Source organism: Haliotis rufescens, unplaced genomic scaffold (assembly GCF_023055435.1).
Source record: "Haliotis rufescens isolate VD_foot unplaced genomic scaffold, xgHalRufe1.0.p SCAF_4, whole genome shotgun sequence".
Classification (NCBI taxonomy): domain Eukaryota; kingdom Metazoa; phylum Mollusca; class Gastropoda; order Lepetellida; family Haliotidae; genus Haliotis; species Haliotis rufescens.
In genome coordinates, this window is record NW_025964112.1 from 55060988 (window position 1) to 55086051 (window position 25064).

The 25064-nt window shown below is 41.2% G+C and overlaps 1 protein-coding gene across 1 annotated transcript; it reads right to left on the reverse strand.

Annotated features, from left to right (window-relative positions):
• Positions 1 to 1308: 1308 nt before the first annotated feature.
• On the reverse strand, positions 1309 to 24980 carry LOC124128531 (EGF-like domain-containing protein 2). The gene is made up of 13 exons (XM_048382253.1): positions 24837 to 24980; positions 20750 to 20830; positions 18313 to 18557; positions 13411 to 13501; positions 12776 to 12904; positions 11557 to 11694; positions 10440 to 10663; positions 9835 to 9983; positions 9305 to 9444; positions 5926 to 6016; positions 4387 to 4558; positions 3189 to 3309; positions 1309 to 1840 (listed from the first exon to the last, which is right to left on the reverse strand). Exons 2-13 carry the CDS (start codon positions 20814 to 20816, stop codon positions 1632 to 1634), a joined length of 1776 nt encoding a protein of 591 aa, XP_048238210.1. The 5' UTR covers positions 20817 to 20830; positions 24837 to 24980; the 3' UTR covers positions 1309 to 1631.
• Between the last annotated feature and the right edge of the window lie 84 nt (positions 24981 to 25064).

Below are 25064 nucleotides of genomic sequence, written 5' to 3' on the forward strand. Positions count from 1 at the left end.
TTCGACAGCATGGATGGTTGCATATTGTTAAATTGACTTGTTTGCCTGGTCTGGATCCCAGTGAGCATTGTTTTACGACCTAAATATAAGGGAAAGAGTTTGCTTTGTTGACATATACTGAACCGCAAAAGAAACGTCACCATGGATAGAAATATGAGAAACCTTATTTGTCCAAACACTGTAAACATACTTTGAGACATATTAAAAAGATGAAACTTGGCAAAACTGTTCTTTAAGGGCAACACAACCCCAGTCTCTGAGAAAATGGCATCAGAAGTCAGTATATCGTGTGTCCGTCATGTGCATTGATGACTGCGGTGCAACGTCGATACATGGAATGGGTCAGGAGGTTGATGAAGGCCATAGGCACTTGAGCCCACACTCTGAGGAACGCCTGACGCAGTTAAGCTGCAGTTGTCGGCCTTAGTCGGACGTCATTCAGACGTCCTTGAATCTCGTCCCACAGGTGCTTAATGGGATATAAATCGGGACTGAGGGCAGGCCACTGCATGGTTCTGGAGCCATTCTGCAAAGGAAGTCTCTTATTGCTCTCGCAGTGTGGACACGGGCGTAATCATGCTGAAACTTGTGGTTGCGGCGACGTGCCAAATGAGGTATGGCGTGTGGTCTCGAAACTTGACCAATGTACCGAGTGGCTGTGACACCATTGCCTCTCCCTGGACCGATGTTCTGGAAGACCACAGGGCCGACCCTTTGTGCAAGACCAATTCCACCCCACACCATGATGCTCGGACTACCTCACGAGACACTCTCAACATCACAAGCATCCGAATAACGTTCCCCACAGCGTCGCCAGACTATCTCTCTGCCATCTGCTGTTGAGATACAGTAACGGCTATCGTCTGAGAAGAGGACTCTTCTCCACTACTGGTGGCGCCAATGCTGGTGCTGTGTTTCCAACTGAAGACGGTCCCGGCGATGACGTGGTGTCAGAATGGGTCCTCGGTGTGGCCTGTGACAGTGGAGGTGTCTGCTCGTCAATCGTCGACGCACGGTGTCCGCACTAATGTGGCGCTGGTGTGTCCCCATGGTCTGTCGAGCAGTTTCCGCAGCAGTAACAAAGCGATCTTGAAGATGCTGTCGCACAATCTGACGATCCTGACGTCGGGTAGTGACCCTTGGTCTTCCACTACGTGGTCGGTCATCTGTAGTGTTGGTTGTTTGGTACCGTTGCTGGAGCCTGTATATGGTCCTTACGTGGACTTGAAATGCATTGGCTTCTTGCCGGGCGGTTTGTCCAGCTTGCAATCGTCCAAGGGCTTGGTGTCACTGATTTCTTGTCAATCTTGGCATGTGGTAGCAATTCAAAAACGAATGAATGTTATCCGATCTTGGTGGATTCTTATAGGGCAAGAAATTGGGGAACGCATGTGCATTTCAATTTGCACGGAACGTGCATTGGATTACCATGGCGGTTGCCGTGATTGGTTAGGCGATCGGTTTTATTGTCATCTGCTTTGTTTTGGTATCATCAAATTTAATTTTTCCGGACATGATAATGTTAAATTTTAGAAACTTTGACAAAAATTACACAGATATTTAAATGGCAACTTTTCATGCAATATTACTTGGGGTGACGTTTCTTTTGCGGTTCAGTATATTAAGCTGAATTAGTAGCGTTGTGACATGCAACTCTTTTGGGACTTCACTTCATTGTCTTCATCCTCTTGTTTGCGTCGTTTCTTCATGAGGAGGAAACACATGTACACAATGATCAGGAGCAGTATCAGGGCGACGATGCAGACCACGATGATGGCGGGGAACATCACAGACATCCCAGGGAGGCAGTTCTTTGCAGTTGGAAAAACACCAGTTTCGCCTGGAAAGAAATTCATATCGTCTTTTATCCATTGGTAGAACTTCACCAATTGCGGACTTTTTCAGAGATCTGCCCGGGTTTTGTTGGTGGGGTAGCTGAGTGGCGTGGTACTGAAGGTTCGACTCCTTAAATTGGTATAATGTGTAAAGCCCATTCAAGGGCATCCCTTCCGTAATATGGCCAGAATAATACTGAAAACAGTGGAAAACCCAACTGACCTTCCTAACATCTTATGCATAGCCAGCAGTTAAAACGCTTATATCTCGTCTGACTAACCGCATCCGTGGTCTAGTGGATAGAGCATCTGCCTGGAAACGGACAATTTATGGTTCGATCTCCTGGTCGCGTCACACCAAAAGACGTCAGTATATGCTTACTCAGGTGAACCTGATGAAGGAGTAAACATATACTCCGAAACGTTGTGTTCCTCATAATAAAAAAAGTTGACATCAACATATTCTCTTCCTTGTTTGTTTGATGTTTAACGCCACACTCAGCAATATTCCAGCTATAGGACAGCCTGTAAATGATCGAGTCGGGATCAGACAATCAAGTGATTGACATCATGACCATCGACCTACGCAATTTGGATACGATGACATGCATCCACCAAGTCAGCGAGCCTGACAACCCGATCCCGGTGGGTTGCTGAAGACCACCCCGGGTCCGTACTAGTACAAGTAGACGCACGCATACGTGCATGCACGTCGCTGTATGAATGTAATAGTCTTGAATGCGACTTTAAGCCCCACTTCCACTTCACAAAACCTCTTTTCACTCCACATACTCGAATACTAGTATACCCATTGTTCATGTGTGTGTGAAGATACGGGGTTGAATAGGTCTTCAGCAACCCAAGCATGCGTTAAAAAGGGGACTATGCTATCGTAGGAGGCGACTAACGGGATCGGGTGGTCAGGCTCGCAAACTTGCCTGATACACGTCATCGTATCCCAATTGCGTGGATCGATGCTCATGATGCCAATCACTAGATTGTCTGGTCCAGACTCGATTATTTACAGTCGGTCGACGTATAGCTGGAATATTGCTGAGTTAAACAACAAACAAACAAATGAAAGACACAATTCGCCTCTAATAGGTATGTCATAGAACTTTCATCTCGCAAAAGGGAACTGTACATCCGCCCTTACTGTCGAGTCAGCTCTCTGTGATATATCATTAACATTCGTGTAGCGTGCTATCTCATTTCACTCGAGCATTGTACTTGTTTAGTAAATGTCATCACTTTCATGACGCGTGAGTCATCGATATGATTGGCACAGACTAGTCTTATATTGACTACAATTTAATGAGAAACACTATTTCCACATTGTTGTGCAGAACATACCGTTTGTTTGCGATGCTGCCGTGGTGTCATCCTCAAAGTACACTGTGGTGTTGGCTGTTGACTCAACTCTGCCGTCATTGGTTTGACGCTTCTTTCTGTCTCCCGTTACTCCGCATGTTGTCTTGAAATAAATACATGAAGGAAGTACATACATACTGTCAACAGAAATGTGTCCAATTTCAGACTGAAGTTATTTAAAACTAACCTACGGTAATATTTACACAGTTTTCCAGTTCATGTCTCATCAACAACAGATTGTAGACGCCGAGAACAGGTGTTTCTGAGGATTACTGGCAGGTTGGTCCGTTACGTTGTATGTACACCCTTACACTGATATCTGCACTTCGCGGGAGATACATTGTCTCATCACTAAACAGGAACTTAACTACATGGGTGTATAGACATAAAGTTGAAACCGACCATTGATAAATTAAATATAAGTAAACTATTACCGTTGTACGCTACCACATGTGAGGAGGTCACTTTAGATCTTTTATGAGTGCTTCATTTAATTTCTCTACTTTCTTTGGTTTGTCCTGTTTAATCATCCGTGTTTTAGTCAGTGCAAGGCCAAATACATGGATGTAAATAAAATATGAAATGAACTTGTGTAGGCTGTAAAGGGCCCACAAAGTTTGTAAGTATTGATATAATATGTAATAGTAACGACATTTAAATCATAACAAGCAATGCTATAACAAATGTAAAGGGTGTATAAGGGTAAATGCAATGCTGCAAATGTGTATGAAAGATGTTTCGTTTAAAAACCTGAAAATAATGTTGGTATGATAATAACTTGTACTTGCTACATTAGTTACAAGATGTAATATTTACCATTTGTATTTTTTATAATAGCTTGTACCTGTCAACAATAATCCTTACCATTAAAGGGCCAGTAAAAGAATTAGAAGAAAATACATCATTACGGTCCCAATGTTTCAAGACTGTATCAAGAATGTATGAGTCAATCTATGCTGAACCCTAAAATAAACCATTCAAGACAGTGTACACAATTGTGTGTCAATGGTCAAAGTGTATCACCTACAACCGCATTGCCTTAATATCAAATTATGTAGTACCTTCTTCAAACGCACAAACCTCTGCGAAAGATTATCAACATATTTCAACCCATCATGACTAAGATAGGCTTTTTGTCTTTGAACCGATGTGTCAACATTTGACTGATAACTCCACGCACCAGTTGACAGCCAGCTTGATCCCCGGAGAGGCACAGTTTGTACTTCATGTCGTGCACCACGGCTGCAGGCCCTGGTCGGAAGTAACCTGGTCTGTACTGCATGCAAATCTGCGTGTCACTCACCCTGCTTGGATAGGAGTGCACGATTGCCTTACCGGACTCGTCGCTGCATCTGGAATAAGAACAGATCGCGATTTCAATATTTCATTACTGTCAATTGTCAGTGGAAAAGATAACAAGATTATCTTTGATAATGATTTTGAATATGAACGTATTTCCTCTTCTTAAGCTGATACATTCCAATTATAAAAGAACACTGTAGCTCACCAGTGCAATAAAGCTCCGATGTCATTCGTTCGCAGTGATATATGTAACTATTATTGAAACTATGTTATATTTTCGGCAACATAAAGACTGTTAAATTATGCACATTATTTCAATAAGAAAAAGGTTTGAGTTAAAAACAACCACTACGAACCTCATCGAATGTCACACATTGTTTTATTAGTTGTAATTTTTGCTCTATTGAAAATAATTGTTGGTGAACACCATACGTTGATTTGAATAAATTGTAACTGTATGTTGTTTTGCAAACGTTTCTGTTTGCTGAAAACTTTTACGATTAAGTCTGTTCAATTTCTCAACATTGTCTTGCCCTAAACAGTATCGTAGAACGATTGTGGCACATATCCTGCAAACAAATGCGTGCAATATGTCCCGTGGTTATTTTAGGCGAACAATTGACTTGCCTTTGCATGTGTTTGTGCCGGGTGCCACCGGTGGGGCAGGATACGCTCACCTTTTCGCGAACACCAGGTATCATTACTTTTTTATAGCGATTCAATGGATTGGAAACATCAAAACAAGAGAATGGAGCTTCAGGTACATCGGTGATGTGATATCGTGCAATAAAAGTGACCACATTGTCCAATGCCTTGCCACTGATTTACACACATGAACCGAAAAGAGATGATTTTATGTTTAGATCTGCGTGTAAAGATTCAAAGTGACAGACACCTATACACAGGACCATGTATAACAGGAGGGATGACTTCAACTTTCCAATAGCCAACTTTCCTTTTATGTCGAGCAACATTAAAGGAGCTCCCGTCTTTAATCAGGTATGCCCTTTTCGAGGAGATTTCACAGAACGTCATATGATTCTTGATTTGATCAGGTTAACAACACTCATGGCCTCAGTATTGCTTTCAATAGGTGTTAGCTAGACATGAGGTGGACATGTTTAAATTGTATGTATCGGTAACAAAAATGATGTCTGATGCATTTCCATATTTTGAGTTGCTTCATACGGTCACTTTCATTGTCAGCTGAAAGATTGTCTTTCCGTTGCATGTGTTTGTGAGGGGTGCCACCGGTGGTGCAGGATACGTTCATCTTTTCGCGAGCATCATTATGGTATCATCACAATTAGATAGTGAATCATAATGACATGCGCATGATATAGTCAGTACCGTGCTGACTGTGTTTGAAGCGGTGACCTCTTTTGAGTATACGTGGATCGATTTACGTTGTTCTTACCCATCGTTTCCATACACCACTGCCTCTTTCCGCGAGGAATCCGTCTGACCATTATGGACGATTATTCGGATCAAGCCAAGATACAAGAAGCCTGCAGAGATAAATCAATAATGAATACTGCATCAGAGAGGAAAAAAAGTGTTTCAGTTATATTACCGTAGGCACCTTAATATGGGAGCTCCAACTGAAACAGATCGTGAAGCCTTAGCACTGAACAGGTTAATGTTGTAACCAAGCAAAGCTACACATTTCAACCACGTATTTCAACTAGTACTTGTTTTGAAGTGTTTGAAAAACATACGCGGCCCTTTACCACCATTACCAGTGTAATAACTTTCTTCGGTTTGGTAAATATTTATATACTTCACCCTCAAACTACAGAAACATATCTTGCTTCTAGCATACATACTTAGGATCCTAAATGTAAACCAGTTTCTCTCTAATAACATCATATCCAGTCTATTTACATCGCGTCTGTTTTGGGGAAACATGTTATCAAAGCAGTATCAATTTCAGCAAGTAAGTCCTATTCCTGTAGCCAGCTTCTAAAGAAAGTATTACGACTTCCGGTTAAGATACATGTCGCATGCAATGTTAATGTCCAATGTTTCCAACTATCTTATTAAAGAAGTAGTTAATAAATGACGTTACTTCCGTTTGGGAAACATTTCTTATTCAAGATAACGTCCAAAGAGAAAGTTACATGGTTAAAGATAGTTACATGGAGGCACGGGCAATGGGGATGAGTAGTCGTTAGATGAAGGGAATCAAACTTTTAAAAGAAACTTTATCTTTGTCTCATATGTGTATACTGATACGTGGGTACATAAAAAAATAAATATTTTTTTATTAAAATATCTTTTAAAACATTCCTAATTGTAGATTATTACACAAAACACATTTATGCCATTCGGCAACAATCATAGCAACGTCCTGTCCTAGACTGGTTTACCTGCCCTAGATCGCTTGCGCTTTTAACCTACAGCCTTTTGGAGGCGACAGACCGTGTACCACTCTAGCTCTTTCAGACTTATTTCCCCATACAGCATTTCGCTGCAGTGAATTGTTGACCCATTTCCGTGAAGCGTGACTGTCTGTCGTAGCGGGTTTTTTACACTTTTGGACAGTGAATAACTGACGTGTCAGGCTACAAGAGTAAACATATTACCAAACGGTAGGTGACTCTCATAGAGATGTATGGTTCATGGTTATATATATATACAAAAACGCATTCCCAACGTTGTGGGTTTCAATTTTAACAATACCTGCATGTTCTGATCTACTTCATTGTAACATCATATTACAACATTGTAGCTATTACTTTGAAACGATTAATTTTCAAAAATATTTAAACCTTTACCATTGTAGATATGTCAATGTCAACAGTAACATGCATACCACAAGGATTGTGTCAACTTAACACCCATTGTTCCTTGAAAACAATAACAAATGTTTTAGGACGTTATTGTTGTTGATAACATATTACTCGTTTTGTTTTCATAGTATGCTTCTTTTCTACTTTTATATTACATAAATATTCTGTAGGTACTACATGCAAATTACAATTTGTTTATCTTCTGGGTTACATATGTGAGCTTTATGACAACATAGGTAATTGCATCATAAGGTAGGTATGCTACAAAGTGTCTTTGCGCAGTGTTGATCCTCTGGTTCAAAGTGATCGTGTTACCTTATAATGCATGTTGGGTAAAAAACATCCCAAGTGAAGTTCAAATTGAAAACAAAAACACCTCTCAACATATCTAATATATATTGTATGCATATCCGGCTTAATGACCCCAGATGCATGTTGGTTCGATATATATAGACACATAACTGCTTAACAAATGGTCATTTAAGTAATAGTCGCCTTGACTTCTTACGGAAGCATAGTAGGGCTACGGTGATTTTGTTGTTGTCTTAGTATCTCCTACGTAGGACTTATCATCTCCTACGTAGGACTTACAATCTCCTACGTAGGACTTCGTATCTCCTACGTAGGACTTACTATCTCTTACGTAGGACTTAGTATGGCCTAGAATCACTATTTCCTACGTACGACGTACGACGCGAAAATATCTGCGTCACGATGTCTTGCTCCAACTCGGATTCTGCCTTGTCACCTTTCAATTTGAGAAGTTTTGATGGCAGCCAGTGTTTGATATCCCTAATGCAGGCTTCAACTTGAGATTGGCATCCATGTGCGTTCAGGGCCTTGACGCCGAAGTATAGCTGATTGTCGTCATACCCATGAAATTCCAAACTATGTTTTCTGATGATATTTCCGATGGGAAGGATGTATACACAAAGAACAAAGTTAAGCACACCCCTATTTCTGAACCATGACAAATGGCAAACATCATGGCATTGGATGACTGACCACAGGAGCTGGGCGATACCAATGTCATCGGATAGAACCAACATTTGACAACAAATAGAGGAGATATTGGTGAGTTTGAGACGAAGAAGGTCCCTGTCTTCGCTATGTATCGTCACAGGAGGTCTTCCGGATCTGGGACGGTCCTGTACCGGTGTGAGCATGATTCTCGACTAAACGGCTTACGACAGTGTGATGATACTCCAAATTCCGACCATTACAAGACATTGCAGCTTTATGCATGCCAATTATTAGCCATCTGATAATCGCCCTTGTGCCATGGTCACACAATTTATGAAATAACTGTTTAAAACCGAGCTTAAGAAAGCAATTTTAACGTTTGGATATACTGCTTTTAGAGATAGTCGAGGGTAGCACGCTGCACGGGCATACCATGCATGGCAAGTGAGCTTTCGTCACGCATGACTGATTACATCATCTCGAGAAAACATAATGCTTCCCGTAATTATATCTTTCATGACTGTTACAAATATTGGTACCAAACAATAATGAAATATATCAGGGTGTGCTTAACTCATTTCTTTGTGAATAGATGGAGAACAGGACAGGCCCTAGGACAGAACCATGTGGGGCCAAAAATGAGAGGTTCTGTTCCTCAGACATTACACCATCAACTTGGACAGACATTATTCGGCCGGACATATAAGATCTGAACCACTCTTGGGCTGTGCCTGTAATTCCCAATGATGTTCCCATGTTATACCATGGTCGATGGTGTCGAACGCAGCTGACAGATCTAGCAGAACTTGAAGAACTATCTCCTGTCTATCCATGGACCTGAGGATATCGTTCTGTACTCTTAAGAGCGCAGTTTCCTACCAAAATGTTGGTCACTGTGACCTGTACAGATGGTGAAGGTTCACCTGCCTGCGACTGATCATTGCTTGTCCAGTGAATTCTACTATATTTTCAGACATGTTAGCTATTTGCTTTTATTAAAGATCAACATTGACTGAACATCATAATTAACGAAATACTTACCATCATCTGCAATGTTTAAACACAGCCTGTAGATTTGGTTAAGTGGAACAGGGTTGGATATAGCGAGACCATTACTGAGCGTGGCGGATAACTTGACTCCCAAAAAGTTGGCACTCTCCTGCTGTTTGTTGAGAAATTTTCTGTAATAACAGAGCAATTCCCCTACTTGATAAGTATATATCAACATACAATCCTCACTCAAACTACACTTACATGTATCAATTATCAAAAATTCATTCGTGGTAAAATACTCAAGTTGCACGTCTGCAAGGATGGCATCTTTGGAGATGGTTTGTCCGGATTTCTTTACACAACAATTACCATATTACCACATTACCAATTACCACAGATACATCTAGAACGACTACTACTACTTCTACTACAAATAATGACGTATGGCTATTTTGAATAATACAACTACTACTTCTACTACAAATAATGACGTATGGCTATTTTGAATAATACAAATGGCATTGCATAATCTCACCCTCCTCTCGACGTAAAACAGTCATTCGTGGTATATTACTCACGTTGCAGTATCTGCTAGGATGGCATCTGTGGATATGGTTTGCCCGGATTCGTTGACACAACAATTGCCATATACAACCTCATCGGAGGCCACCAGCATGATAGGGTTGTACTGGATGCGGTATGGTATTGTATAACACACGTTCCCTCCCTGCAGAACATAGTGATGACACATTACTTTGTCGCGAAACTAGATGTATTACCACAATGAAAGCAAATGTAATACATATACGTTGTTTCCTCATAAAAATAGTCACCATCACTTGCCCTTACTATTTCCCTGGCGTTTAGTGGGTAGTATGGAAATACATGTATGTATGTATGTCCAATAGTCTTTGACGAATATCATCAAATTATTATTATCATAAATGACGTCTTTCTAAACTAAATATTTCCTGGATTCGTGCTACGTGTGAAGGATCCATATCAAATATATAGATATGCACAAACGTTATATATTTTAAGATATACAATTAGCAAAATTTGGGGATCATGACATAAAACTGTAATTACCAAGTATTTGAACAAAGATAAGTGCTGACGTCAAACATCCAATGCAAGAACGTTTAATTCTGAGGTTCACAGCGACTTTCAGCTCTCCTCTTACCTGTGTCGTAGTGGTGTACGTTCCACAGCTGCCACTGAAGCCGACAGTGATGCACTGGCCTTGTATGTCTGAGGGGATCCTGTCTTCAGTGTCAGTGATACCCCCTACTGGATTGGCAGTGCATTCAGTGGAGGTGTAGCCAGAGACCGTGATGAGGGGCTGATACAGGTTGATGGGGTTCATGCAGATTGTCATCTTGTTGTTATCACAGGATGTGATGGTTGCTAGTTATAGATAGGCGATATAGTCAACATGAGCAGTCACAGACATTGAGCAACAGTGAAGTGTATACGTTTGAAAATGTACCCAGATAATAGCAAGTGCATTATTATCTTATGTAATACAGAAGGTCTCATGGTTATCAATATGTAAAATGTTTGGTCTAGCACAGATGCGTTATGGTTTTCATTACTCCTTTCTAATTACTTCTACAATTCAGATTTCATCAGTCTCTGATAAATTAGCCCCAGGATGCAAAATGATCCCTTTTAACAAATTTCAAAATACATTTCAGGAACATGTCTGGCTATTATGTCCATCAGTAATATCAAGAGATGAAAATGGGAAAAAGATTATTGTGACCAGAAACAAAATACTGAAAATGATAGTCCAAAAACATTTGATATTGAACTTCAAAGGCGCCGCGATTCGCTGTGCAGAGTTGCGTCCCTTGGGCACGCCAGAAACCTATGATTGTGGGTTCGAATCCCAGGTTCGCCACGATTATGTTTCACCATACCCGTGCTCGTGGGTTTCACCGAAGTGGTAAACGTCTGAGACTTGCATCACTGCGGGCTCTCACATTAAGCTGACATGCCACGATATAACTGAAATACCGTTAAAAGCGGCGTTAAACCAATTTACTCACACTATAAATCATATACAAATAACGATGACAAAATATGTGGTCATATTAAGGTGAACGTGTATAACAAATTAATATCAGCAATTATGCACGATTACAGGTTCCGTAATCATTTGCTCCAATGACACCTTTCTGCCTTTCAATCTGTGGACATGACCATGGACGATGATGTGTCTCATTTCATTTAAAACGATTATAAGAATATCACAGAGAATTTAAGCTGTTACTATCTTGAGTAATATATGAACGTACTCCTCTTGCGTTCACACTTCCCAGCATTGCCACTGTAATGTCCAGAACCACATACACATGCGCCTGTTGACCCATCAGAGACGCACCGTCCGTTACTTCCACAGTCCATGCCAGAACAGCCTGTGCCATTTATGTTAGCTGCAATGATCAAGCAATGAAATCATTATCTCAGCCTTAAATACAAGAGAGGCGATGAGGTGTCCAAGCGGTTTAAGCGTTCGCTCGTAAGCCCCGAGTCGATCCCACATATGGGTACCATGTGTTTAGCCAATTTGGTGTCCCACGCCGTGATGATCCAGGAATATAACTAAGAGCGACATAAAAAGCATTCTCAATCATTCAATCCTCTACATGACTATGATTAAATTAAATGATCAAATCAGCAAATCAAGATCGACAGAAAGTTAAAATGGTACCTGTGTATGTAGGTTGGATTTTGCTATAGAATTTGTTCATCAAAGTTATATATCCAGGTGAAAGATTGGCACTGTTGTAGAGTAAATAACAAAACGAACAACTTCGTTGCATATAGCGACGTTTCGATGTAGATTTTAAAACCGTTATCAAGCTGGGCTGACTTCAACCAAGTAATGGTAGGTATATATACATGATATGTTGTGATAAGCAAAGGTTAACATTAACAACAACAGGTAATTGACAACAAGTAACACACTTTTTATTGGATAAAGCCAGATGTTATGTAAGAATAACAAATAGCACACAGGTGATGAAGCCAGATATACAGTAGGGATTTAAATGTTGAACAAAATGATATCGATATTAATTTGGTTGGTTGGTTTGTTGTTTCACGCCGCAATATTCCAGCTATATGACGGCGGTCTGTAAATAATCGGGTCTGGACCAGACAATCCAGTGATTTATATCATAAGCATCGACCCACACAATTTGGATTGATGACATGCATCAACCAAGTCAGCAAGCCTGACAACCCGATCTCGTCAGTCGCCTTTTACGACAAGCATAGTCACCTATTACGGCAAGTATGGGTTGCTGAAGACCTATTCTACCCCGGCGTCTTCACGGGCCTGACTAGATGAACAAGCTGATTGGATACTTAGTTATAAAGAGTCAGTTGCTTGAATTAGATCATCGAAAACAAATTCCTAAAAGACTATATATAATCCCTGTATGGTAACACATTACGTGTCCGCATGGTATGACGACAATCGTACATTTTGTTCTGATGCTACAAACTTACATTGAATAATACCACAGTCATCTCCTGTTCTACCAGTAGCGGAGGAACAGTCACAAGTCGGACTGCTGGGCGGACAGACGCCGGCTTTGCAGGTAACACCATACCGGTTACAGTCGAATAGAACAGCAGCTGGAACATGGAACAGCAACAATTCCTACACATATCCAAATTAGCGGCCGCAATTATCGGGGGAGTTGGTTAAAACATAATTTGGTCTCAGGTTTTACACCCACAATATTTATAAAAAAAATAATATATGTTTGGCACATCCTTTACATGTCTTTGAACAGTGACCGTAAAAGGACATACATTGTGTTTCTAACCCCAAACCACACAGCCTCAAAAACCCTAAACCACCAAATCCTCACTGAAGGGTATTACATGGTCGGTGCCTTACACAAAACGATTCTTTATTATTATTGTTCGCTGAGAATATACGCATGTCTTAATGTTTAGATCCGAACACGCTTAAGTTATAAACTTTTCGAAAAAGAATGTGGAAACTGTTTGATGGGCATTCTAGAAGTTGGTGAGTAAAAAAGAAAACGAACAACTTCATGGATAACAACTTCTGGTTCCAGAAAATGGTGTATACTATATGCTCGAAATGAGAAATATCACAATATATTACTAACCGTCGTCATCGTGTATGCATCCCTTAATGGTGATGTCATCGTAGCCCGAAGCACTGATTGTCACTGAGAACTCTTCCCGTGATTCGACAACCTACGGCATAACACATATACAACTTCCTGGACATTTGCTGACATAGGTGAGTGAGTGAGTGAGTGAGTGAGTGAGTGAGTGAGTGAGTGAGTGGGTGAGTGGGTGGGTGGGTGGGTGGGTGAGTGAGTGAGTGAGTAAGTGAGTTGGGTTTAACGCCGCTTTTTACAGTATTCCAGTTATATCACGGAGTGTCAGCTTAATGCTGGGGGGAAGCCCGTAGTGATGCAGGTCTCAGACGTTTAACACTTTGGTGAAACCCATGAGCACGGGTATGGTGCTGACAAACCTAGAAACATAATCGGGGCGAACCGGGATTCGAACCCATTATAGGTTTCTGGCGTGCTCAAGGGACGCAACTCTACACAGGGAATCGCGGCGCCTTAGGCAACTGGGCCACCCGTGGCCACCTGGCATCGGAGACACACACAACACTGGGAGACTTGAACCCTCTCAGGCTAATATAAATGTACACCTGCCCTTCACTCATCCAGGGTAATATAAACCATACATGTACATCTATCCTTCTCTCATCCAGGGTAATATAAACCATACATGTACATCTGCCCTTCTCTCATCCAGGGTAATATTAAGCCTACATGTACATCTTACTCTCTCTCTCTTCCAGGGTAATATCAATCTTACATGTACACTCGTCCCTCTCTCATCCAGGGTAATATAAATCCTACATGTACATCTGACTCTCTCTCATCTAGGGTAATATAAACCCTACATGTACACCTGTCGCTCTCTCATCCAAGGTAATATAAACCTTACATGTACACCCGTTCCTCTCTCATCCAGGGTAATATAAACCCTAAATATACACCTGTCCCTCTCTCATCAAGGGTAATACACATCCTACATGTACACCTGACTCTCCCACATCCAAGGTAATATAAACCTACATGTACACCTGTCCTTTTCTCATCCAGAATAATATAAACCCTACATGTGACACCCGTCCGTCTCACATCCATGGTAATATAAACTCTTCATGTACACACGCCCCTCTCTCATCAAGGGTAATACAAAACCCAAATGTACATCTCTCTCTCATTCAGGATAATATACACCCTACATGTACACCTGTCCCTCTCTAATCCAGGGTAATATAAACCCTACATGTAGACATGTCCCTCTCTCATCAAGGGTAATATAAACCTTACAAATACACCCGTCACTCTCTCATCCAGGGTGATATCAACCCTACAACTACACCCGCCCCTCTCTGATCCAGGTTAATATAAACACTACATGTAAATCTGACTCTCTCACATACAGAGTAATCTAAACCCTACATGTCCACCCGTCCGACTCTCATCCAGCGTAGTATCAATTCTACATGTACACCCGTCACTCTCTCATACAGGGTGATATACACCCCACATGTACACGTGTTCCGTCCTCAACCAGGGTAAAATAAACCCTACATGTACACCGTCCCTCTTTCAACCAAGGTAATATAAACCCTACATGTACAGCCGTCCCACTCTCATCTAGGGTAATATAAACCCTACATGTAGATCTGACTCTCTCACATAGAGAGTAATAAAAACCCTACATGTACACCCGTCAGACTCTCATCCAGCGTAGTATCAACCCTACATGTACACCCGTCCCTCTTTCATCCATGCAATATACACCCTACATGTACACGTGTTCCTTCCTCAACCAGGGTAAAATGAACCCTACATGTACACCTGTCCGACTCTCATCCAGGGTAATATACACCCTACATGTACACGTGTTCCTCCCTCAACCAGGCTAAAATAAACCATACATGTACACCGTCCCTCTCTCAACTAGGGTAATACAAAACCTATATGTACAGCCGTCCCTCTCTCACCCAGCGTTATATACACCCTTATGTACACTTGTCCCTCCCTCATCTAGGGTAATATAAACCCTACATGTACACCCGTCCCTCTCTCATCCAGGGTAATATAAAACCCAACATGTAGATCTGACTCTCTCTAACCCTACATGTACACCCGTCCCTCTCTCATCCAGGGTAATATAAAACCCAACATGTAGATCTGACTCTCTCTAACCCTACATGTACACCTGTCCCTCTCTCATCCAGGGTAATATACACCCTACATGTACACGTGTTCCTCCCTCAGCCAGGGAAATATAAACCCTACATGTACACCCGTCCCTATCTCATCCAGGGTAATATAAAACCCAACATGTAGATCTGACTCTCTCTAACCCTACATGTACACCTGTGCCTCTCTCATCCAGGGTAATATACACCCTACATGTACACGTGTTCCTCCCTCAGCCAGGGTAATATAAACCCTACATGTACACCTGTCCCTCTCTCATCCAGGGTAATATACACCCTACATGTACACCTGTCCCTCTCTCATCCAGGGTAATATACACCCTACATGTACACGTGTTCCTCCCTCAGCCAGGGTAATATAAACCCTACATGTACACTTGTCCCTCTCTCATCCAGGGTAATATAAACCCAACATGTAGATCTGACTCTCTCTAACCCTACATGTACACCTGTCCCTCTCTCATACAGGGTAATATACACCCTACATGTACACGTATTCCTCCCTCATCCAGGGTAATAGAAACCCTAGATATACACGTGTTCCTCCCTCATCCAGGGTAATATACACCCTACATGTACACGTGTTCCCCCCTCAGCCAGGGTAATATAAACCCTATATGTACAACTGTCCCTCTCTCATCCAGGGTAACATACACCCTACATGTACACCCGTCCCTCTCTCACCCAGGGTAATATAAACCCAACATGTAGATCTGACTCTCTCTAACCCTACATGTACACCTGTCCCTCTCTCATCCAGGGTAATATACACCCTACATGTACACCTGTCCCTCTCTCATCCAGGGTAATATACACCCTACATGTACACCTGTCCCTCTCTCATCCAGGGTAATATAAAACCCAACATGTAGATCTGACTCTCTCTAACCCTACATGTACACCTGTCCCTCTCTCATCCAGGATAATATACACCCTACATGTACACGTGTTCCTCCCTCAGCCAGGGTAATATAAACCCTACATGTACACCTGTCCCTCTCTCATCCAGGGTAATATACACCCTACATGTACACCTGTCCCTCTCTCATCTAGGGTAATATACATCCTAATTGTACACGTGTTCCTCCCTCAGCCAGGGTAATATCAACCCTACATGTACACTTGTCCCTCTCTCATCCAGGGTAATATAAACCCAACATGTAGATCTGACTCTCTCTAACCCTACATGTACACCTGTCCCTCTCTCATACAGGGTAATATACACCCTACATGTACACCTGTCCCTCTCTCATCCAGGGTAATATAAAACCCAACATGTAGATCTGACTCTCTCTAACCCTACATGTACACCTGTCCCTCTCTCATCCAGGGTAATATACACCCTACATGTACACGTGTTCCTCCCTCAGCCAGGGTAATATAAACCCTACATGTACACCTGTCCCTCTCTCATCCAGGGTAATATACACCCTACATGTACACCTGTCCCTCTCTCATCCAGGGTAATATACACCCTAATTGTACACGTGTTCCTCCCTCAGCCAGGGTAATATCAACCCTACATGTACACTTGTCCCTCTCTCATCCAGGGTAATATAAACCCAACATGTAGATCTGACTCTCTCTAACCCTACATGTACACCTGTCCCTCTCTCATACAGGGTAATATACACCCTACATGTACACGTATTCCTCCCTCATCCAGGGTAATATAAACCCTAGATATACACGTGTTCCTCCCTCATCCAGGGTAATATACACCCTACATGTTCACGTGTTCCCCCCTCAGCCAGGGTAATATAAACCATATATGTACAACTGTCCCTCTCTCATCCAGGGTAACATACACCCTACATGTAGACCCGTCCCTCTCTCATCCAGGGTAATATAAACCCAACATGTAGATCTGACTCTTTCTAACCCTACATGTACACCTGTCCCTCTCTCATCCAGGGTAATATACACCCTACATGTACACATGTCCCTCTCTCATCCAAGGTAATATACATCCTACATTCCATCACACGGGATAGCTATTTCAGTGCAATATCAATTATGGATCTTATTAATAATGTTCCGTCTGATTACATAATTAGCTTTTTAAAAGAAATTGAACTGTTAGATAAATTTTGAATATGTGTACATAGTCATCATTTTACTGTATCAGTAGTGTTTAACTTGTAACTGAGATTGTTAGTGTCTGTATCCTCAGAGGGGGTTGAAGTACTGTAAAAGCATTGTACCCCTGAGAGGGTATGTAAGACCACATCATTCGAAGTAAGTTCATTCCTACTACCGTTTTTAGTCGTGTTTGTTTTTTACTTTCGCTAAACTTGATGATAATCGCCAGCAGCTACGGGATGGTGTAAATCCTGCTGTGGAGGTGGCAGAAGTATTGTCTCCAAGGTTCCATGTATGGTGGCCTAACTTTGGTTGCTGGCGATCCCTAGCCCCTTTTTTATAATGTAATGTTATCCGTGATATCTTTTTATGGTTCCATACTTGTTTTAAAATATACATCTGTGATAATCTAGTTTTTTTACTGCTCTCGGCCGACAGGTTTTTATAATCAAATTGTTTGTATTACTGTCTAACTTGATTTAGTCACGATATGGCTGAAGTTTTGCCGATGTGACTGTTCACTCACTAACTATAAACCCTACATGAACACTTGTACTTCCCTCATCCAAGGTTAAAAATAATTAACCCTTAATGTATATCTGACTCTCTCTCATCCAGGGTAATATAAACCCTACATGTACACCTCTCTCTCCACTCTTACCAGATCGTCGATGATCGGCACTTCCAGATAAGCATTTCTCTTTCGACGTCCAAAGGTGAGCGTTGTGACATTGTTGGCGTAGTCAGTGGTCGAATCTGCGTCGCCATTGGTATAGGCTACTGCTGCAGCCATTCTCGACTTGTCCGATGATGGTCTCTTGATTCGGATGATTAGTAGCCCCAAGCTCTCGGTGACACATGTTTTCGCGTTTGCGCTGAAAACCAATGACGGCGGTGTGGTGACCTCTGCAGTCGGTTGGTTTAAAGTTGTAGGCGATTCATGAGGGCAAGAATAGGGATAGACACCATGAGTTATACTTAAGAACAAAACCATTTCTATAATCAAAAGAACTCTTAAACAGTCAAGTGTACGATTCAAACGTATCATAAGCATGTGGTTATGAATCACAATCAAATAGTGATGATGCCAGGTTTAAAATATTTCCATCCGAAACACAAACCTTGTACACCGACGTTACTTGTCATTTTATTAAAATTGTAGAGACCTGGACATCTATAGATTGTAAATGTAATATTTGTTATTTGTTCAACCGCACTTACTCTCATATATCATGTGCTACAGACAATGGGAATATTTTGGAGAAAAAAAGTTAAATGGTACTCATAAGAAATCTGTGCTGGAAGCAGAATCCATTGGACGATTCCGACTATATCATGAGAATTAGGTTTAAACCGTGAAACAGCCTCATCTGTTTCATATTTAGATCTGTGCATAAATAATTATTTAGAGTAACAAATAACTCTCCACAATACTGTATGACAGGGGCATATAAAGGGGCAACTCAACTTTCATATATATATATATATATATATATATATATATATATATATATATACATATATATTTTCCCTTTATGTCAAGCAATATTTCAAGACCTCCAGGCTTTGATGCCTACATTTCACAACTTTGAGGTACAATCAAGTATGCTGTTTCAACGAGGATTTCGCAAAGCGTCTTACGACTTGCTCAAACGTCGATTGGTCAGGGTTACAACATGGATGGCCTTATATTAGTAAGGCCATCAACACGTTTTATGATTTGTTTGTTTGTTTGTTGTTTAACGCCGCACTCAGCAATATTCCAGCTATATGACGCAGGTCTGTAAATAATCGAGTCTGGACCAGACAATCCAGTGATTGACATGATGCACATCGATCCACGCAATTGGGATACGATGGCATGCATCAACCAAGTCAGCGAGCCTGACCACCCGATCCCGTTAGTCGCCTCTTAAGACAAGCATAGTTCCCTTTTAAACGTACACTGGTTTGTCATGATTGTGGAAAGGGTTTTGTCACTGTTTTTAACAAAAAACTATTATGAGTGCAATTCGAGATTGACATTTAAACAGTAAACCATGATATCAGTGGGGTAATCTACTAGTTCAATTCCTGTGTGAATACATTTATTATTTATCAGTTATTAAAGAAGAGAGGGAACATTGGTGAGTCCATCATTCCCATACACATTAAACTACGAGTGTTTATAACGACCTGACCGATGTAACGAACTTATCCTGGCCATTTGTTGTATATATGATGTATATAACGTACTACGGTTATTACGAACTTTAGAACTATCGGTATAGATCCTTATACCGTTGTCAAGCAAGACTGAATGATGGACATGGTAAAGTATTTATATAGTAGGTGGAGGAATAACAGTAGAGGATTAACAGTAACAGTAACAGTTGCCTGCGGTCATGTGACGTTGTGACCTTGGCCTTGTCAACGAACGAATAAACTTGTTTTGTTATTGTTTTCGAAACATTACCGCAGTTTCGAAGTTTCGCAGGAAGTTCATTAAAGTAGATTTATTGTGGAGAAAAAGAGCGTTCGGGTGTTTTCTCCATTGGAATTGCTAAAATTTTGATATTATAGATGCACTTGACGATGACTATTTACATGACTTTGTATTCATACGCATGACCTGATTTGAACTCGGGATGCGACGTACGGAGTCAATCAGCTGATTTTTACGTAGGTACAAATGACGAGTAATAAATAAAATACTAAACTCGCTCCCGTGTAGTCCCAATTTTATGAAACGAGTGAATAGTTCTGGTATCTGACGAGCGATACTATTCACTCGTTTCATAAAATTGGTACTACACGGGAGCGAGTTTAGTATTCTATAATTATCCATAAAATTGTGCCAACCCTGTCATCCGTCAACTTCTAATAAATAAATTAAATAATTTAAAAGAACAACGCAAACGTTCACTGTTTGGAAGTGATTCGTGAAAACATTCTCATGATATATGTGGTAAAAGGACACTTCATTTGTCCCCCGCCGTGATGTAGTTAAATATAGCTTAATGCGATGTGAACACGTATTCACTTATATCAATATGGAATTAACACTGCACCTGTATCAGGCTAATAGACCAATCTATCAACTAGTGTCGTTGCCCTACCTGCTTGCACAACAGCATGACACAACAGCAGTACAGCCCCAATGCTGTAGATGGTGTTTAAGCACATTTCACCAGGCGTGTCTGACAAAACAAGAAACATCATTTACATGATATCTGAAACATATTGAATACATCAAAATACATCATCCACTACAGTAAGTTCAAATGTCACGGTTGTCTGACGTCCGTAGTCCAAAACAAGGGAGCAGACTACTGGCTTGCACACACTTCTTCAATGTGGTCAATTTTGTTGGTTTTGCACACGTCTAAATCAGATTTTTGGTTGGTTTGTTGTTTAACGCCGCACTCAGCAATATTCCAGCTATATGACGGCGGTCTGTAAATAATCGAGTCTGGACTAGACAATCCAGTGATTAATATCATGAGCATCGATCCACACAATTGGGATCGATGACATGAATCAACCAAGTCAGCGAGCCTCACCACCCGATCCCATTAGTCGACTTTGACGGCAAGCATGGGTTGCTGAAGACCTATTCTAGCCCGGAATCTTCACGGGTCTTGTACAGTGTGTTATCAGTTTGATAATGTAGCTCATTTATTATTGCATAGCCAAAAGTATGTTAATCAGCGTAAGGCAATGGTGGAGTCTCTAACAGTTCTCAATATTGACTTCTCATTGTCTGGTATTTTATCTTCTAGGAATATTGTTCACCATCACCGCTTATATTAGAGAGTGTGGCAGTTTTGATACTTTATAAAATATCCAGGTACTTGGCAAACATTTAATAAGGGCAAGGTGTATATGGGCCTAGTTGCCCGAACACCTATAAAACTTTTAATGATCAATCCTCAACCCGTATCACGTCCGCATTGGCAAGTACATCTTCCCGAGGCAATGGAGGTAACTGACTGTTAAAGTAGTTACCACCAATGCCTAGGAAAGATAGTGCAAGCAGATAAAATAACAGTCACGTCGAATTATTCACCTGAAAAAACACGGGAATATATGGTACAAGTCAAAATAGGGAATTGCGTCGGACATAATTTCAGTCACGGATGCGTCAAATTTCGAAATGTTCCCAACATGTCTACCACAAAACATTTTGAAATTTTTACTGAGGAACTTGAATGTTGTAACCTTGATCAAACAAGTTCTGAGAAAGATTTTTTGAAATCTTGGAAGAAAGAGCATGCTCGATTGTATCTCAACAGTTGTGAAATGTAAACACAAAAGGCTGGAGCTGCTGGAATGCTGCTCGACATGAAAGGAAGTTGACTATTGGAAAGTCTTGTCATACAGTGTTGAGGGGAGTGTTCAAAAGAGTTTCTGTTAATATTTGTCATTTTGATCCTATTATATCTGTCTTAGTTACCTATCACGTATGTTTAAGTTGGCGTAGTATTTAATTTATTAAGTAGTGCCAAAACAAAATTTGGTAAAGGAAGTGCTGATATAATCAGATGCAAAGAGTTCCCAAAATGCAGTTCACAAATCCAACCTAAACGTCGACGTTTTCTCTCTTTAGTATTGGTGTCATGGGGTACATATCTATGCCTGTTTCGAAAGTTTCGCCCAAGTTGACAGATATATTGGATATAACACCATAACTGTTATTCTGCGCAGTGAGTTTTGTTTTCGACCAAGAAAATTCGTCTCGCATTTATATAAGGTACAGTCAGCCTTTTCGAAACCCCTCAAACCGTTTTGTCGGTCCCGGGAGTGAATAAGTGCAAACGTGTCAAAAGGGGGTCACAGCGAAGCTATCTATACATGGAGGGTAATTAAACAATTAAACGATACTTACCTGTAAGTTGAAGTTTGATTGGGGTTCTGCTACGTTACTGGAATGCTGGAGGTTTACATGAGATTGCGCAGTGCGATCGAGCGGCAGGATTTAAAGTGTGCTTGTGACACCAAGTGCCACTACAGGTACGAGGGAGGGATGAGGAGGGCATGTAAACCTCCAGCATTCCAGTGACGTAGCAGAACCCCAATCAAACTTCAACTAAGAAGTAAGTCTTTTGTAATTGTTTAAATCTGCTACGTCACTAATGCTTCCGGTTCCCATGAGAAGTTCAGTATATTTATCTTTTTCAGTTCCAGCAAATTCAACAAGATTTGCACAAAATTGGGAAACATGTATGCATAAGCATTACAACCCAACGAAAGTTCAAAACTGGTATTCAAGCCAACATGGCACAAATTCACTAAACATGTTAAACATACATTCCACTAACTTAAAAACTGCTAATCACAACCAGCAGGTTGTTTGCACATAACTCCAATCAGTAGTAATTCTATTCACCCGCAGATGTCGACACAATTGTTTTGGACATACGACTTGTGTTGTTCGACAGTGTTTCTATTGGTACATTGTAGTGTCTAACAAAAGTTTCAGCTGAAGCCCAGCCTGCAGCCCAGCCTGCAGTTTTTAAGATGCCATTCATTGGCACATTTGCTTTCTTAGCTGCCGATGTGGCTGCAGCTCTCGTACTATGAGCTGCAAATAGGGGCAGAAAATAGGGGCATATAGTTTGCATGCACATCTGGCCTTATGTGTTCACGCCGTCTCATATTGAGCTCGAAGTTCGCCAGACTGGCCATCTGGATGGTGTCTATGAGACCCTTGACCACTTCTCCCAAAGAATCATTCACAATGTTGGGCCCAGACCCCTTGTCAAGATTTTTCTTCATGTAGTATATCTTGTCAGTGATAACTGCCAATAAAGACACTGTCTTGACAATCATTAACTGGCAGTTTTGGAAATTTTTGTCCATGCTCTGTGAGTTAGGTCTCAATAGACTCCAAATAAGTTTGTCAACTCGTGTGGCAACGAGCGAAGGACAGTTATCAGGTCTTACGATACTATCCAGATTTACCATCATCATCATCAGGTCTTGTTGATTTAAAATTAGCCACCTCGTGACTAACGAAAATCACAAATTTGTGCTGTGACCGACCACGTCAGTCCTACCACCGCTCAAAGCACATGGTGCACTGCCGCTCGATCGCACTGCGCAATCTCATGGGAACCGGACGTAGTGACGTAGCAGAACAAAGGTGTCAAGTAGTTTGACTTTTAGGTAAACCCAGTTTTAACTGAGAGTACCCTGCCTTACCCGAGCGCCACATACATCCTCCTACAGAAGCATGGCGAGAAGACAACGCACTTTGAGTCACAACATTTTTTAGGCTTCAGTTTTGACTATCCTTGTGCAATCTTGAACAGTAAGGTCAGCTATCTGCGACAAAATGGCTTAAAGAAGTAAACGAATGGGAGCGGGGGCACGGATGGCGGAAATTTTGGCCGATTTGAAATCGCCGTTTACACCGACAGAGCGGCAAGGCGCGAAATGCATGGATGTTCTATGAATTGGTGACAACGGATGGTAAATCGTGTCAGGGGATGAGAGACGAGTGTGCGAATCTTGAAACGGAGCTTGTGAAGCTTAAACTGGAAGCACGCAGGATCGACCTAGAAGCGGAAATCGAAAGGTTGCCACTGTTTTGAATTGTCACTGATTTTCTTTTATATTTGGAATTAAAGCAACATACAATTCATGTGTTCTCCAGTCAATCAGGACTGCATTTAATACCGGTTCTCAGAGTTCTCAGAATGTGGATATTTACATCGAGTGGCGTTAAGATTTGATAACTTCATAAATTGTTTGATAAAATTTTTTGATATAAGTTACATATCAAGTAATGCTCCCTATAAGGCCAACTGAGGTAGAAATCTGCCGAAACAATGCACTGTACTATCAACTTTTGGCTTGACTCTAAAACCATTCCTATTCTTCATTTGTACTGGGTTCCCTTGTGATGAAAGGTTAACCGTCAAGCATATATTGCTTGACTGTGTGGACTTTGCAATCGCAAGGGATTCACATTACCAACGCGTAAATCTGAAAGATCTCTTTTCCCGTGTCAGCGGGCATCTTATCATCAGCAATTTGAAAGAAACAGGACATGGCCATGTAGCGGGAGTATTGCTGAGCTAGGCGATAAACAACAAATGAACAAATAAACATAAGATAAATATCGAGACTATTCGACATAAGTAAACTTGCGATACGGAAAGTGTACATGGACATTCATGGTGATTTTAGGTGTCGACTTACCCGGTTCTGCCGAACAGGACCTTCAGCTGGTTTACGTCACTCACTAAACTAGGAACCTGCAGACTGCGGCAGATAAAAAGGGGGATTGATCGTTGGATGTAGCAAGGTGCATATTATTCTCTCTCTCTTTTCGAGTGAAATGCGCCGTGTCATCTCGATACGCATCAGCGCTCTACTGGATCGGGACAACTTCAAAAGAGATGTTTACATGAATGAAGCTAACAAAAG